The sequence below is a fragment of the Osmia bicornis genome, chromosome 4 (assembly GCF_907164935.1).
Source record: "Osmia bicornis bicornis chromosome 4, iOsmBic2.1, whole genome shotgun sequence".
NCBI lineage: Eukaryota > Metazoa > Arthropoda > Insecta > Hymenoptera > Megachilidae > Osmia > Osmia bicornis.
Genome location: NC_060219.1, coordinates 10,104,158 through 10,120,395, shown reverse-complemented (window position 1 = coordinate 10,120,395; position 16,238 = coordinate 10,104,158). Strand labels below are relative to the sequence as shown.

The 16,238-nt window shown below is 43.5% G+C and overlaps 1 protein-coding gene across 6 annotated transcripts in view; it reads right to left on the bottom strand.

The window, feature by feature from the left end:
* Positions 1-170: 170 nt before the first annotated feature.
* The window catches only part of LOC114881106 (A disintegrin and metalloproteinase with thrombospondin motifs 7-like), a 43,462-nt gene continuing 27,394 nt past the window's right edge, over positions 171-16,238 (bottom strand). For 5 of the 6 annotated variants that reach the window (XM_029199349.2, XM_029199537.2, XM_029198554.2 and 2 more), the window contains 14 exons: positions 7,747-8,023; positions 5,705-6,024; positions 5,228-5,559; positions 4,263-4,409; positions 3,941-4,091; positions 3,772-3,861; positions 3,275-3,590; positions 3,076-3,203; positions 2,746-2,993; positions 2,548-2,665; positions 2,167-2,429; positions 1,494-2,005; positions 1,107-1,280; positions 171-892 (listed from right to left, as the gene is read on the bottom strand). In XM_029199349.2, coding sequence (XP_029055182.1) covers positions 741-892; positions 1,107-1,280; positions 1,494-2,005; positions 2,167-2,429; positions 2,548-2,665; positions 2,746-2,993; positions 3,076-3,203; positions 3,275-3,590; positions 3,772-3,861; positions 3,941-4,091; positions 4,263-4,409; positions 5,228-5,559; positions 5,705-6,024; positions 7,747-8,023 — 3,228 coding nt within the window. In that variant the 3' untranslated portion in view covers positions 171-740. The remainder of the gene's footprint in view (positions 893-1,106; positions 1,281-1,493; positions 2,006-2,166; positions 2,430-2,547; positions 2,666-2,745; positions 2,994-3,075; positions 3,204-3,274; positions 3,591-3,771; positions 3,862-3,940; positions 4,092-4,262; positions 4,410-5,227; positions 5,560-5,704; positions 6,025-7,746; positions 8,024-16,238) is intronic. The other variant, XM_046285521.1, reaches the window with a different exon arrangement.

Below are 16,238 nucleotides of genomic sequence, written 5' to 3'. Positions count from 1 at the left end.
TCTTAAATGTCACATTCTTTATTATAAATGTTTGAGTATTAAGCATTTTGAACGATAAGAAAATCTGCAGCATTAGGTACAAATATTGATCAATGTATACCTACATAATTTAGTAGCATTTGAAAATGTATTGAGTCTCTATACACGTATATTTGCAAACATTTTGCAAATGTTTATTAATTCTTTTATTTGCACCGTTAAATTACTAGAACTATAAAAATTACAAAACGCTTGTCTTAGATTTATCTACAATATTAATACAACTAAGTTACATACTGCCTGTACTCAACAAAATTTAAAAAAAGTTTCTAAGAACAACTACAATTTATAGCGTATCGTTTAGAATCACAAACGTAATATCGTTTTAATTGGAATGTTTAAATGTATTTTCATTTATTTGCTTTATCGTTTTCTTATTTTTTTCTTTTTGCAGTTCCTTCTGAGTTTGTTAAAAATTTCACAGTATCACGAGTACTTTGTATTATTGTTCAACGAACTTGTTCTCGAAACAAGTACGGAACTAGGACGGACCCTGTTTCACGGGAAGCGTTCTCACGATTGACTCAAAATTCGTTGATATTATAAAGTGCTAAAAAAATAATAGTCATGGCATTAAGTTTCCGAGTTCTTAGTTAATTAAGTCTGGGGTTCCCTCGTGAGTGTTCATCGAATGTAATGCAGAGAATCATCTATACGAATCATGACTATTTCTATTTTAATACTTTGCACTTCTAGACTGATCAATCGTCAAGAATATGCCTTTTATTGTGACGACCGTGTCTTCGTTTCTTGAAACACGTGGCGCAACATTTCTCTTGTACGATTAATGAAACATTGCACATTCGTTTATAGGTTGCACACATCGAGGCTGGTACTATGGTGTCCTTGCATTCTGCAACAAAAGTGTTATAGATACCCTCTACAAATTAAAATTCAAACAAATACTTTGCAGTCGGTATCATGGTTAACGATCTATAATAACAGTTAGTTCCTATATGTATAGGCATCGTAAAGAAGAAGCAAAGGAAACGATAATAGTTCTTAAGTGCGTATTCAAGTTTCCACCGTTCCCTCGAACGACAATTTCCTCAGTTATATGCTATTACCGGATTTGTCGTTCGTGCATTGCCGCCTATGATAACAACGTCTTGTGTCGATTGGTCTCCTCTCAGGGTTGCAATCGTTGGACAGCAATTCCGTTATACGATCGCGACATTCGACTTCCCTCCGTTTAATACCGATCCTTACGAGACAGGTTGCATTGCAGGAACCCCATCTTCCTGTAAGCATGCCCATAAAGATGAATGTTTAATGCGCCTGATCTTTACTGCAGTCTCTTTGATGGGAGATCAAAGTAAACATTGATACGTACACACGTATATCTGATCGTATATACGCAGGACCTCCTTCCTCCATAATTAGCAGAAGAATATAATTACCGGTAATATATAAGAAAGCAAAAGGACTTTATATGAAAGCGATAAGCAACCTACCAGTCACCCATCTACCACCCTGACAAAGTTCAACGCTGACGGGTTTGTTCTCGAGACTACAGTATCCTTGAACCGAACAGCTAACTTTCCTGCTCCTCTTTCCATTGGTGCAGTGGCTCCATTTTGAAACGATCCACTTCGACTTGGTATTATACCTGGAATTGTCCGGGTTCTCGTCGACCACGTTATCAAACTCGAGGATTTCCGGTTCCTCCGTGGTTAATCCGTCGACGATCGTGATACCGTCCTGATCGTTCGAGCTTACATTGTAGAATGAGGCGTCCTTGTTGTCAGCGTACACGATCAAAGGTGGTTCGGTGGAGCTACAAGGTGGTAAGTTCGGACAAGGACTGACTTCTTCGGGTCTCACATCCCTATTGCAATCTCTGTCGGGCAAGGCTAAGTCGGATCGATTAGGACCCATCCCCGAAGAGACGCACATCACTGAACGTTTTCGAAGCGCACCTTCTCCGCACGTTACCGGACACATTTGCCACGGACCGATCCACCACCTGATTTTTTTAAAAAAGAAGATATTTCAAAAGCTGTCGAAGAGATGTGATCGTAAGAAAATGTAAAATTGATGAAAAAGCAGTTTTCGTTGTACAATAAAATCTAGAAATATGTATATAAAATTTGATAGGTTTTTCTTGAAAGTCAATTGGTGTTCTACCTGGCAGGGCAGGGATTCAGATTGCATTCCCGCAAAATCGATTCCGGCTTCTCGATACCATCGCAAAACTGGTCCTCGACAATTCCGCTCTTCTTTTCGTTGCAGACCGCTTTCGAGGTTTGCGTACCGCCACCGCAAGTGGCCGTGCACAGTGACCAGTCGGAAAATAACCAAGAGTACTCTGGTGCTCGATCGGGTTCTTTCTTCGGTACAGTGTACTCGTACCGCAGCCCGAAATTACGATAGTGCCCTCTGGAAATCAACTGAATCGATGGCACGATATTATTGAGTATGAGAAGAAAGCAGCTAGAAAGTTGTAACATTTATAAAAGATTCGTTGTTGCAACATTTTATAGGGGGTCAAGCTGAAACTTCACATACGTATACAGCGATGTCCTCTCGAATAGGTCCAGGGATTCGAACTTTTTCCCTATCTCGATCTCGTTCGTAGAGAGCTGGAGTACCAGCAACTTCATACTCCCCTGCTAAGGTGATCTGCCTGTCCAATTATTAATTATCACGAATCACAGCTCGATCCTTTTACCAAATTTATCGCAACATCGTTTAACAGTTACCCACCGTTTTCCATTGAGGAAATACTTGTCAGAGTTCGGTACCCCAATGCCGATGTAATTCTTGCTGTTGCCGATCTCTTCGATTTTGATGTTTCTCGAGCCAGAAGGTACGACTACAACCTCCTTGTAACCGGGACCATCGTTCTTGTCGTAAATTCCTCCTGTTGTCTCGCACTGCGTCCCGTCACCGTGACAAATGCCGCAACGGTCTTCTGTGGCGTCGGAATCGACGGTCCAATCGCAGCCGACTTTCTAAAGTTGTCGAGTATCATTCTGGAATTAATCGAAATTCAAAGGAACAGATGTTCTTTAATTTCAGAGGAAACGGACTAACCCGACAGATTCCAGCGATGCACATGTCTCTGGTACCGACGTTGCAGGGTGTCCCGTCGAGGGCAGCTTCACCCCATGGCACGATCACGCTCTCCTCTGTGTCGGTGCAGTATAATTCGCAAGGTTCCGCTATACCCAACATGTTTACATTGAATCTTCCGTTATAATTGTGTTCTGATCGGATATGGTTCTTGTCTTACTTTGATCAAAATAGGGTAACCAAGTGTAATTTTTCCCTTTGTACTCCTTGCCATCGTAATTGCTGCACTGGATCGCTCTGAAGCTGGGCGTGCCCTCGGGGCACGGTTGGGTGTTGCAAATCTTGTACCGTCGTCTCTCGCCGATGCAGAACTTACCCCCGTGGGCTGGTTCCGGATGGTCGCATTTCCGTTCCACGATGGAGACACCCGCGCCGCAGCTCCTCGAACATTCGCTCCACGAACCCCATTCACCCCAACCACCATCGATTTGCCGTGGCCTGTCCACGATCGGCACGCATTCTTGATTTTGGCACCACTGCGACATTATTTTTATGACGTACACTTACTTTAAGACAGCCTGTACATCGGACAATTAGGGTCGGAATCTCGACCCAGCAATTTAATGCATTTCTTTTTTTACAAGTACCATAATTAGTCATGTATAATAACGCTATTTTTGTTTATAGTGGGATACGTATCGTAATAACGCTATGTACCATGTGTTTTCCACAGTGCGTCCCCGGAGCAGCCGGATGAAGCATGGTGGTGCAAGTACCGTCGACGATACACCATAATTTTGAGCAGATCTGCGGAAGAAGATTACGGAGCTGTATAATATATCGGTCTGAAATCGCATCGTACTCGAGATTTACTTGTGTTTATCACCTCCTGCAACGGAGAGCAAACGGAAGCCTCCCGGACTCCAAATTGAAGTCTGCACTGGTGCTCCGCGTTGTACATCGCGCCGGGTGGTAAATCAGGATACGCGTAATCGTTGTCTGCCGGCTCGTCTTCCAAACACACGCCCTTTCCTTGGCTGAAAGAAACGATCCTGTTTTTCATCATTCACGCGCCTGCTGATTTTCTTTTAATCGAGCTTTAGCAACTGTTACGAATGGGAAATGGGAAAGGTTTCTTCTTCTGCATTGACAATTTAACACGGTACATTTTTAATAAGAAGTTTCGATTAATATAGTATAATAAATACTCCAAGAAATTTGTAATGTCCCTCCTGGAGCATCTGGACCAGGCAACCCCTATGGTGTCCACCTCAAAGGTCGGCGTCATCACGTGCAACGTGTCGCCGTCCCGTTTGCTGCAACCGATTTTCTCCGTGTCGTGGTACATCCCGAAGCTGGAATTTCGAATGGAAGAAAATTCGATGCGAATCACAGTTTGTCAACTGGAATTGGCACGCGCTCGTTCGCGATACGATTTGCGGGCAAGGCACGCGGCAAACGCGATAACGAGGCCGCATTATCGGCTAATAAAAATAAATTGGCTAATCGAAAGTACAGCGAGCCGAATTCTCGGTTCGTTGGTCAACCTCGTATCATGGGAGTAGAATCAATTTTTGTTTCACCACGTGTTGCAATTGCCGCGGTTGAAAAGATTATCCGCGAGAAACGAGTCTCGTTTTATACAGAATATTTCATAACAAACCTCTGCTTTGAGCGAGGCTTGAAACCAGTAGTTTTATCGAGGAAAAGCTATTCTATCGTTAAACCGTGCGATTTAGAAAAACCGCGATAAATCCAGGAGTAAAAGGATGATTCAGAGGAATAAAAAGGTTCGCCGCATCGAGCAGGATGTTCGGTCATTAAGAAATATGAAATGTATAGCAGGTAATTGCCGGGAGGGAAAAGAAGGGCGGTAAGTACGCTTTTAAGGGACCAATAAAAAAGGGGTAATAAATTTACAAGGATTACTCGGGAGGGTAAAACTCGAGTCTCATGGAGGTAATTTACTTTCTTCTCGCCTAATTCTTTCTCGTGAAATTTTCAGAAAATTTTACTGCCAGACATTTTTGTGTACTCGCAGGGGATTCTCTTGAAAAATCGCCTAAAACTTCTAACATTCTAGATGTTATAACTTGTTCAGGCAACATTCTAAAGAAAACAAAAGCTTCTCTTTGAAATAGTTCTAGATGGAACGTTGGTAGAGAGTACTCACTTGTGTCCTAATTCGTGAGTGATCGTGTGCGCCAACGTGATCCCATTGTCTTCATTGACGCTACAACTACGATCCGGTTGGCACATACCGGCTACGTGGGCTACCCCCAGTGTGCTGCACGGTGTGTTAGCTCTCGAACAGATATCCTCTCTCGTCACCAAAATCGCCACGTCATGGTGATTCGGATGCGAATCGTCCGCTGGATTCAACTTTTGCTGCCATTTGCAGAAATTGTACAACGTCCTGTCCGCGTTCACCGTGATGTCCAGCCCTTGCTGAAAAGAAACGTTAGCTTGGACCGTTCCTCGGCTTGCCGAATGTAAATGGCCACGCTAGGGTTAAGTGATGAACATGAACATGGAACATGAAACGAGAGAAGAAATCATTAGAACGATGATACGATAAATAACAGAATTTGTCATTAGAATACAGTGGTAAATGCAACAGCAGGAATCGAAGGTACTAATTTACACGTACTTCTGCCTCATCCTCTTCGACGAGAATAATCCTGACCACGACGACGTTGATGAAATTACCGATGGTAGGATCCAGGTAGAGCGATGACACCATGTTCATGATGGTCAGCAGATACGTCTCCACGTCTCCGTCCTGATGGAAAGCCATCATCGTCGTGTCAGCGACAACCAGAGCCTCCACGTGACGAGGTCGACTGATCGATCTCCTGGAACGCTGCCATCGTTTCGTTTGATGCTGTTTTCTTCGTCCTCGCCCTTGAACCTGAACGAGACCCGGCTGCGTTTGCCATTCGAGCCTCGTTTCCGTTAATCGCCTCGGTTCTGTGGGAACGTTACAAATTTAATTAGTTGTTGCTATTATTATACTAATAAAATATTTTATCATTCAAAGACGGTCGTTCAATTTTCACCAGGAATCCCATCAATTTTCCTTCTTGATTTAGAACTTGAAATTGCTGGTCCCGGTTATCTAGGAATCAGGCTGCAACACGCGTATCTATCCCGAAAAAGACGTATACTTGGTAAGCACGTAAGACGCGAACGAGGCGTTCCCTTAATTTATGCAGATTGCTTGATCGCAGCCGTGCAATTAAGATTTCATTCGAGCCTGCTCGATAGATTGGGTCGGCTTGCCGAAACGGATATTCATTGTAGTTAATTACGGGTTCGCGGCGAATTGGATTATCCAGTGGTGGCTGTTGCGGAGGGCCTGATACCTATCGAACGAAACGATCTTTGCCTGCATATCGGGTACTCGAGCGATCGTTTAATCCGTCGAAACCGTTGAATAAGGTACGACTTGGAAATCGTGCCAAACACCGGCGTACTTCCGATATTCTTGATTAAATTACCGGAATTAATCTCCTTACTTTGGGACGCACCAGGAGTATCCGATCTTTGGCGATCGTTCAATCCTTGATTTTCGGTTACGTGAATTTATCTACGCCCCTATTGTCGCGAGATACGTGACTTTCAAATACTAGGTCGATCGAGAAGTTCCGTTAGTTGGAAAAATTCGAAAAATTCCAGTTACACGAACGGCCTTAATTACTGTCCGCTTCGCTGATTCTGTTTTCCATGGAAAATCTGAAATTTTTCGAATCGTTTTCTCTCCAACTTCATGATATTTCTCTGTCTGAGCGTAAATCAATTTTAACAAATACCAAAAGCCACGCCTTATTTCCTCCCATTTATGCCCCTCGAACATCGACGTACGAGATATCCTTTCGTTAATTACATCCATGTAAATGACCCTACGTGATACGTGCTCGATACGAAAAATCTTTGCATACAACTGCGACCAGGTAATAATTAATAGCGAAGGAAGGGGTAAAGAGCTGCAGCCATGGTGAGAACCGTCCAACACCTTCTTTTTCTTCGCCACCTTCGCCTTCTCCCTCCTCCTTCTCCCTCCTACTCCAACTTCTTATCCAGTTCCGTTCGCCATCGGCACGTATTACAAGTATTTATACCGTCTACGCATATAATGTAATTGGACGCATCGGGAGATACGAAACGTGGGCGTTTCAACGACATCTTCGGACTCGTTCTTTTACCCGCGGGGACACCTTTGACCGAGCTTGAAACTCGATAGAAAAAAAAAAAAAAAAACCGAACGAGATTCAATATTTATGAGACTGTCGTACAGTTCGATAAAATCTCATCGATGATACCTTCTCATTTACCGACTAATTATCTCAGAATTGGATACATTAATCTTCGCTGACTCTTAGTTTTCTTAATATGAAAAGTTACGCGGATTACATTAGTATAATTTAATTAGAATTTTTGATCAGTCGTAAGTAGATGAAGAAAAGCGAATAGTCAGACGGATAGGGCCCGGTTAATAGTCACCTTTTGTCGTGCCTCTTGGAAGAACGTCGACTGGCGGAGAAGGTAAAAGAATCGTAAAGGTACGAAGAAAAAGGGGCGAAGGTAGAGAAGAAACGGCGGCACGGGATGGTAGGTAAAAGAAATGAAAAGAAGCATCCTCGGGGAGGTAAGAAAGAGTAGAGAAAGAGAACGGTGTCGGTGGATTCTCACCGCGAGTGCCACAGTTTCTCTCGAGTTTTCTCTTCTTTTTACGTCGGCGTCTGGTACGGCCTGCGGCGCCGATTTCGAGCTGCGGCTGCTCGACAGACCTACGGAACACGAGATGCGGCCTACCGGCCAACGAGTTCCGGTGCAGATCGTCCAAAGAACGACCCCCGGCGCCGGCGTCTTCCTCCAGCCATTCCTCGACTCTCACTCCTTCTTCTTCCGGGGACACTGCGACTGGTTCCAACCAGAACTCGCCGTGCTCTCCGCGCAGCATACCCGCCTGAAACACGAAACCCTCCTATCGTGTTACTCGCACTCTTTGTCTCGACTTTGCTTTAACCAGCTGCTACTGCACCGATTCATGCATTTCCTCATATCAGTTTAATTTTCGTTTCTCTACAATAATTATCTACTTACGCGTGACCCAATTGTGAAATTTCCTACTTCATCGTTTTTTAATTATCCCCTTGAATTAAGCTCTCCACCCCTTTGGCAATCAACGTGTTAACTTTAATGATCCAGGCTCGAAACTTAACGAACGGCACTTCATTTGTCATCACCTTGCATTTTAATTACGACGTAATCGAGTATACAATTTCGCGAACAATTTAAATAAACAACCTGATTTCCTTACAAGATCCCATCGGCTTTAATTTAATGCGTACGTAATAAAGAATTTGCTCGACGACGAGCGAGCTTGAAAAATGACCCGGTAGAAAATGGTAATAACAACAGTCCCGTCCGAAATATATTCCAATCGCGTCGATCGACACGCTTGAGAGGACGATAAAGGGGTGAAACCGATCAAAACGTGCGATAACGAAAGAATGAGAGAAAAAGGGCGGGTGTAAAATGAGAGTTACAATGGAAATCAGACGATGGGTGTTCCGTTGATCGATTGCTACTTGACAACGAATGGTGAAACGCTATCGAAGATCGCGAGTGATTAATGACGCGGCATAGCTATAAACACGGTAATCTGTACCGGCATCGAAACCGATTTGCATTGTACCGTTTCTTGCTTCGAACGGGTTACGTACTAGACCCACCATTGTGTTTCTCCAAACGGACGTCATTCCATCTTGGGCCAACCTCGTTGGACAATATTGTGACAAAGCGGTCTGTTGATTAATTACATCATAGATAGAAATTCACAAAAATAACTTATTTTGCGAAGAATACAATTTGATATTCCGTTCGATCGATAAAGGAGTCGATCTTGAAGAATAAAAGAAGACTACCTGATCGAAAACGAAAGAAAAATCGTGGAGATCGTTAACCGAGCCGACGACAATGTCCACGGCGTGGTTGAAGCCACCACGGCAACAAATCACTCCTTATATAGCCGATCGGGAGTTTCTGCGCGCGTGAGATGAAAAGAAACGGCGCGGCGGAGAAATAAAAAACAAGAGAAAAGGTAGCCTCGAAAGGTAGAGCAGAGAAGAAAAAGATGAGGACCGAGGAAGAAGGGCGAGGTGAAGGGAAAATAAGGATGGAAGCCGTGAGGCCCCATGCGGCGCTGAATCACGCTCCAACCTTTTTCACTTTGAGGTCCTTCGATGCTGCCCTTCTTCCAGCTTATCCTTACCTTTGTGAAGCTGGCGCCATGATTTTTCACGGTCGGCTCCTCGGAGAATAGTCGAAACGACTCGTTCGACTTGTATTTCAGGCCCTTCGTCACCCTTATTATCCTTTCTTTCTCTCTGACCAGCCTAGCCGGCCTCTCTGTATCCATTATTCTTCGCTATTCCCGATTCCAAGGAACTTCAGAATCCCTTCTTGCTGTTTAATCGTGATCTTTGAATCGATAGAATTGTCAATCGTTTAAAAATCTTCATTAAACGTTGAATTTATTTGCAAACTCGATACTTTTGAATACTGGTCCGATCTACATAAATTGCTCGTCGCATAAATCCATCATGCTCGCGAGGAATTTACGAGCCTAACCGGTTAACTGCTAAAGCATTATATTTACTGTAATTTTATCCGTTCAAGATTCAACGTTTCTCTTCCAATTGCCCGATCGAACTAATCCGGATTTATCACGGCAAAGGTGGAGAGCCGCGTGCTGTCTTATCGGGTTGAATTGATTGCTTCGTTTCAACGTCTCCTTTCTGGATCTTCTTTCTTTTATAAGAACCTGATTGGGTCCCATTGTTATATTTCTGCGGCCAATTGAATCTCACGGTTGGAAAGTTCGCGAACGTTAGTCTATCGAGGCTAAATTAGAATTCCTTCGGGTTATCTCCTTCAGGCTGATAAATGTTCTTGCGATTTAACTCATTCGAGACCGGGCTCTTAACTAATAACACAGTGCCCCGGAACAAATATCCTCAAATAAATAAAGCGGAACGTTTCGAAGATGAGAGATACGCATTTTAAATAGTTCTTGCAAATTACAGATAATTGCAATTCGCTCTGCAACAATTTATTGATACGCGATCCAGATGACGCACCCGATGCGTCGTACACTTTATTTTACTTCCGATTGGATGCATTCAATTCCCGAAGGAGAGTTCGCCGAAGCACGCATGCACCGAACACCAAATAACAAACGACCGGTAGATCGCAGGATCGATAATGTCTTCATTCGTTTCTATTCGCCGGTTAGACTAACACACCTTTGCCACTACGAAATTACTTAATTTGAGCAGAATCGTTATTTAACGCGGTACACAGAGTGATCTACGACGGTTTTAGATCGTCCTCAGTGTCTCTGCGTGCGGCCACAACTCGTTGAAATTCTAACGTTCAAACTCCATCAGCTGGAACGAGCATGTCAGTTCGATGCGATTCGATGACATATCAATGGTGACATATCAATTTAAAGCTTGAAATCACGCCTTATCAACCGATATCGTAACGACCCACTGTCCAAAAGGTTAAACACCCTGTAGATGTCCAGGTCTGACCGTCCATTCCTAGGATCCGACTAATTCTCGTGCATCGACCTATAATTTACGGCCGGCTATGCGTTACGCTCCACACCTTCCTCTCTGCTCGTTTCGCGGCGAAACCTCTTCGTATCTGTCACACCTTCCTCTAATTGCAACGGACACGCGAGAACCGAGGCTTCCGTTTCGTGGAACTCGGACATTATCGCGAAAGTCGCTTCTGACGATAGTATTTAATTAATCGTGAAACTTTCAGATTTTCATTTTGAATAAACCTCCTTGATAAAGTTCCGTCGTGTCGCATATAGGCCGGAAAATTTGATTTCACGCGGCTGCTTCTATTAATCTAAGTTCGAGCGTGTGTTCCCGAAAATACATTACGTGTTCCTAAGGGAGCGACAGACGTAGTTACCTCAACAGGTCCGTGAGAACGACGTCAAGGGACAACTTCAATCACCGTTCTACACGTGTAAAAGCGATAACAAGGTTTACTCTATCGAAAGTTCTCGGAAAAGCGAACTTGCGGAAGAAAAAAAGTTATCGACGCGTCAACTTTTGTTACCCCCTGTTTGAAATAATTTATTTGTTTCCGACCTATCGGAGAAAGTTTAATGAAAATCAAGAAATGCGTTTCCTGATTGTGCTTCTGGCAGACCGCAGGAGCTACAGGATGGTCGATTCGAACAAAAGCAATGACGGTTTGCTTAGAGAAGGTAAAAAGGCGTTTAGAATGAAATCCAACGTACATGGGCGTCGACTCGAGATAACATTGCGACCGCCCATCGATACACCTCGTTGGTCGAACAATAATAATTTATATACGCTATGCAGCGGCTAAGGTGGCCTTAACGATTGCAACGTATTACCGTGCGAGAATGATGACTGTTCGACGACCATTAACTAACCACAATCGAGCTGCACCGCGACCGATCACTGGTTCCGCGCATTATGCTAATCCCACCTATCGCGAGTGTCTCTCCGTTCTCCATTCTACTTATTAGCTTTACGTCGTTAACTTCTTTTCTACGTCGATCTTATTAGAATCAACCGTAGCGGTATTAAAGCTGGCACGATAGAGAGAAATGAAGTATATACGATGATTATTTCGATGAAAGGTACAAAGCATTCGGCCTGTCATTGTTAGAACGCTGAAGAAACGCTTTATCAGAGATAAATGTTTGGAATTATTTATTAGAATTCTATTGTTATCTCGCGTGCATGCACGCAATTTACGTTCCGTGAACGAATCAACAATCGAGATCGAAGAGAGAAAAATTCGCTATTATATCGCCGTTCCTCTGATTTTCTTACGACGTTCATCGATCGCCGCGGTTACATGCCGGCGACGATTTGTCACCGTTATACGAACTGTTACTAACGAATGTCAAAGCTAATTGAATTTGATTACTCGACGTGCAGTAAAGTATCGCGGTTGCTGCGAGGCAACAATAGCCGCGATTTGTCACCGTTGCTATTCTTCATTTCGCTTCTTTGTTTCGCATCCGATTTTACATAATTGCGCGAGGCCACGGTGATATACAGAGTGTCTTAAGAACGACCCGTACGAAACGGGTAACGAACGAACAGGAAGCTGACCAGTTGGAGAAATGAAAACACACGAACAAATCGCATTTGATATACATTGGTAGACGGATTAATAAAGATGTTAATGAGAATCTGTCTTAAGAACGGTAGATACTTTAGTATGTCTCCGATAGACACCTGGTAGAGGAGGTTTAATGAAATATGCAACGATCAAAGTGATTTTAGATTGTCGCCGGACGATGTATCGGTGCCAGTACCGGGATTATGCCCTTCTGCCATGGTAGGATTCATTAACGAGACGATAAATTATTTGAAATGTCAATTGCGAGATATCGTTCGCGCCACGACTCGTCGACTAATCGTTGAAAGGATCGTGAATGACGTCACACGGTTACGAACGATCGGCTCTGTTCCTCTTACCCGAAGACAAGACGCATTAACTCGCAAAGCTTGGGTGTGTACACTTGTCACGAAGCAAGCGGTAATATAACGCCAGAACACCGAAGGGGTTACGTTCGTGACCCCCTGTTGAAAAACCTTCCTGCAACGTTAATTGGCCGGTTTCTTGAGATTTTAATTATACCCGAAGTCATTTCGTGTTCGTGATCGTTAGCCGTTATTGATCGACCGCGCTTCAACGAGCGAGATCATTTTCCTCTTACGAATTTTAATTAAGTTGTATACACGTTTCTTACGAGAGGGAATAAAATATAATGCGCCGAAGCGATTAAAGGCCTTTCGAATTTTTTATTTTTTTTTTTATTTTAAACACTCTGTATGAACGCTCTTTATTAGAAAACCTTCAGTTTTGATGAAACCGAACCGTGTTTTTCAATGGAACCTTCTTCGTGTATGTTCATTAGAGATTAGTTTTAATGGCCACGGGTTCGATATCGATCATCCTTAATCGTCGCTGTTGCGCCGTCGTTTTTAATGTCACCGTGATTGATCGACGATGTAATTAATTACGGTAATGACTCCGTAACTGTGGACAGTTTTCACCAGTCTTGTCGTTACCATCGAAAAATACTTGCCATCCTCGTTATACCTCTCTTTAACCTGTTTGCTTACCTGGTTCAATATCCTTTCAATAAAATTGCGAATCGGATTTTTGTTCCCTCAAAGCGTTCGTCGTTTACCAAATTTGTTGGCCAATATTTTTGAAATATCCTGTAGATCGAAAGCGATCGCTAGCTCGTAACCGAACTCGTCGAACATCGATCTTATTTACTCGAACAATGTTTGCAATACCGTCGACAGAAAACTCGACGACTTACCGGTAGACAAACGACTTCGTTTGAAATCCATATAACGTATGGATGTTTCTTTACCTTTACCCTGTAACAGGTATAAATCCTTCGAGCTGTTCTTTCGCTACACGCGTTTCCTGTCAGCTACACAACCAATACAACAACGAGATCACGAGCGGTGAATAACGATCCCGCTTATATTCCATCAGCCGATACCGATCGCCGATCCATTCAGTAACAGAAGAACAGTAAACGTAACGTAACGCGTTGATCACGCGAGTTCGAGGAATCCGTTTCAAGGCGGATGAAGCAACATTAACGAGATCAAGGAATGCTCTCTCCTCCCGTGTTACTTACACGCGCGAGCATCGACTCGAGATCACCTGTGGTTTCCGTGTTAACGAGGCAAACGTTGAATACCGTCGCGACTACCGGTGATCGGCATCGCGAATTTAATCCTTTCGCTACGAAGATTGCTTACCACCGTATACGTATCGTATCCTGGGAGATACTAAATTGAAAGTTTAAATTTGAAAATAAATAATCCAATTTTAATGTATTCATTTTCACGGAGGGGGAAAATAATTTATACCTAACTCGGACAACCAGGCTAGTATTTCCAACTTGGCTAGCCTGTAGACGCTCTAACAAAGGAAGTTGATGTTCCTTCTACTGGCGGAACTCGGTGATTTCTCGACAAAAGGCATGCAAGTTCGTATTCCTTGGGGTGGCTTCGAACGAAGAATAGGTTCTGCATAAAGGGTCGAGCAAATACAGAGAAGGAGCTAAGACAAGGGATGGAAGAAGAAGAGGAAGCAAGGATCTCGATGATGATAAATACTTCCCGCGGTGGAACGTGATTTATACCGTCATTAGAATAGTTGCCACGGACCTACAGTGTGGGTGGTGCATAATAATCGCTACCACGTACACCTACACTACCGTTCGAAAGTATTTGCTCATCGATACTCCTTAATATTTATGAGATACGTGAACCTTCCGAACCGACAAGTACAACTCCTTAAGTTTTCAATGTTTTTTCAAGAAACTAAGCGGTCGTTTAAAAGGCTAACCGCCGAAAGCAACACGGACCACCCATCGGTCCGTTTAGATCTGGCAAAATAGATACGTATTAATTGAACGAGAGGGGCTGCTGCTCTCCTTTGATTACCTATTACCGATAATTATATGTTAACGGTGTAGTTGCGGCTGTACGCGGCCAGATCCGGCTGGGCACGTACTCGGGAACCTGTTCCTCAACAGCGGGGAACATTGAATCAAATTGCACGCGCGTGCATGCGTGTACGCGAACTCTGTATTCACGCCTTCTAACCTTTCGCTACTGGCCGCATACACTCGTAAATATAGTAAATATTTCATTAACTCATTTCAGCTCGTTCTCCTATCGGAACGCTAAATTTCAACAACTTCCCTTTATTGGATTAATTTGTCGTTTCATAAAGGAGAGAATAAAACTTGAGTTAAAGGAGTAAGGGGTTAAAAAGTTGCTTCCTAGAGCCAAGGCGAATTCGGTAAAAGAAACGATAAAATTAGCATTTTTCCAAAGTAACCGGGAAAAAATAAATTCAAGTCTGATGCGGATACTTTCAGCTGGATTCAATTTCTGCAGCGGTTCCTTGGGAAATCAGAGATTCAGCTTCGCAAGCTCTTTCTTCTGAAACTCTAGCGACGACTTATACGCGTTATTTGTTGAAGAAGATGTGTCACGCGAGAAGATATACATGCCCAACGACTATGTCCGTCGTGACCGTGCATATCGTAGCTCACGATCGTTCCTGGAAATTTAATAGAGACACGTCCGGCACAACCGTATCCTTGATCCTTCGACAACGATACCGCCACTGCTCGCGAGGACTTCGTGCAATTCTAGATAAAGGAGCCACACCTTTTCAAGCCATGACGACACCTGCCACCTATATCCTCGAAGTAACCAGATCAATTATTTAGAAAATTTTATCGTTACCTTTGCCAGCAAACTAAGAAATTAATTACGGTAATCGCGTTAACTAAGTAAGGGTAAGTATTTTCTGAAGAAATTGACGATTGTTTTATTGGCTGTTTTGTACGGTAAGTTAAGCTTCCATCACTCGGTTGGCCTCAATATCATCGAACGATCGAATAAACGTAATACCAAGCTTCGAAACGTTCCCGAAGCCACTCGAGGTAACAAAGGGATCACGGTACAGCATCTTGCCGGGTGCAGCAGCAAAAGGGTGGATCAGGGTGTCAAATTCAATTCTAACTCACGTTAAGCGGTCGGAATCGAGGTCGTACCACCGAATTAACCCCACCAGATAATGCCATTACCGTGGAAGCCTGAAATTACTGAACATTACGTATCGGCGGCAATTACACTCGTCGCACATGTGGATGCGTGTGTGTATGAAGTAGTTGCTCTCTCTCTCTCTCTCTCTGCGACCCCACAACGATTACTTCATTTACATGCCGCGTAAATACGCGAGGATCTGCGACGTGGCTAGCCTAGATTCTGCTCGATTACGAAGATTGCGTACCCTATCGATTCGTTCGAAAATTACTCCCTAGAAAGGCGAGGGAGGGTGCGAATCGATGAATAGATTCGACGCTATTCATCATCCGTACGAAGGTGTATTACGGACGGGAAATCTGCGTAAGAAATCTCTGTCGAAACGGAGAGATAAAGAGTTTCAAAATGAAACGTAAGAAATCACCCTGTGTGCCCTACATCTGTAATCAACCTCCCTGCTGCGCAATAAACAACGCAATCTCTTACATATTTAATCCTTTCAGTTCCATGCTTTTGTTC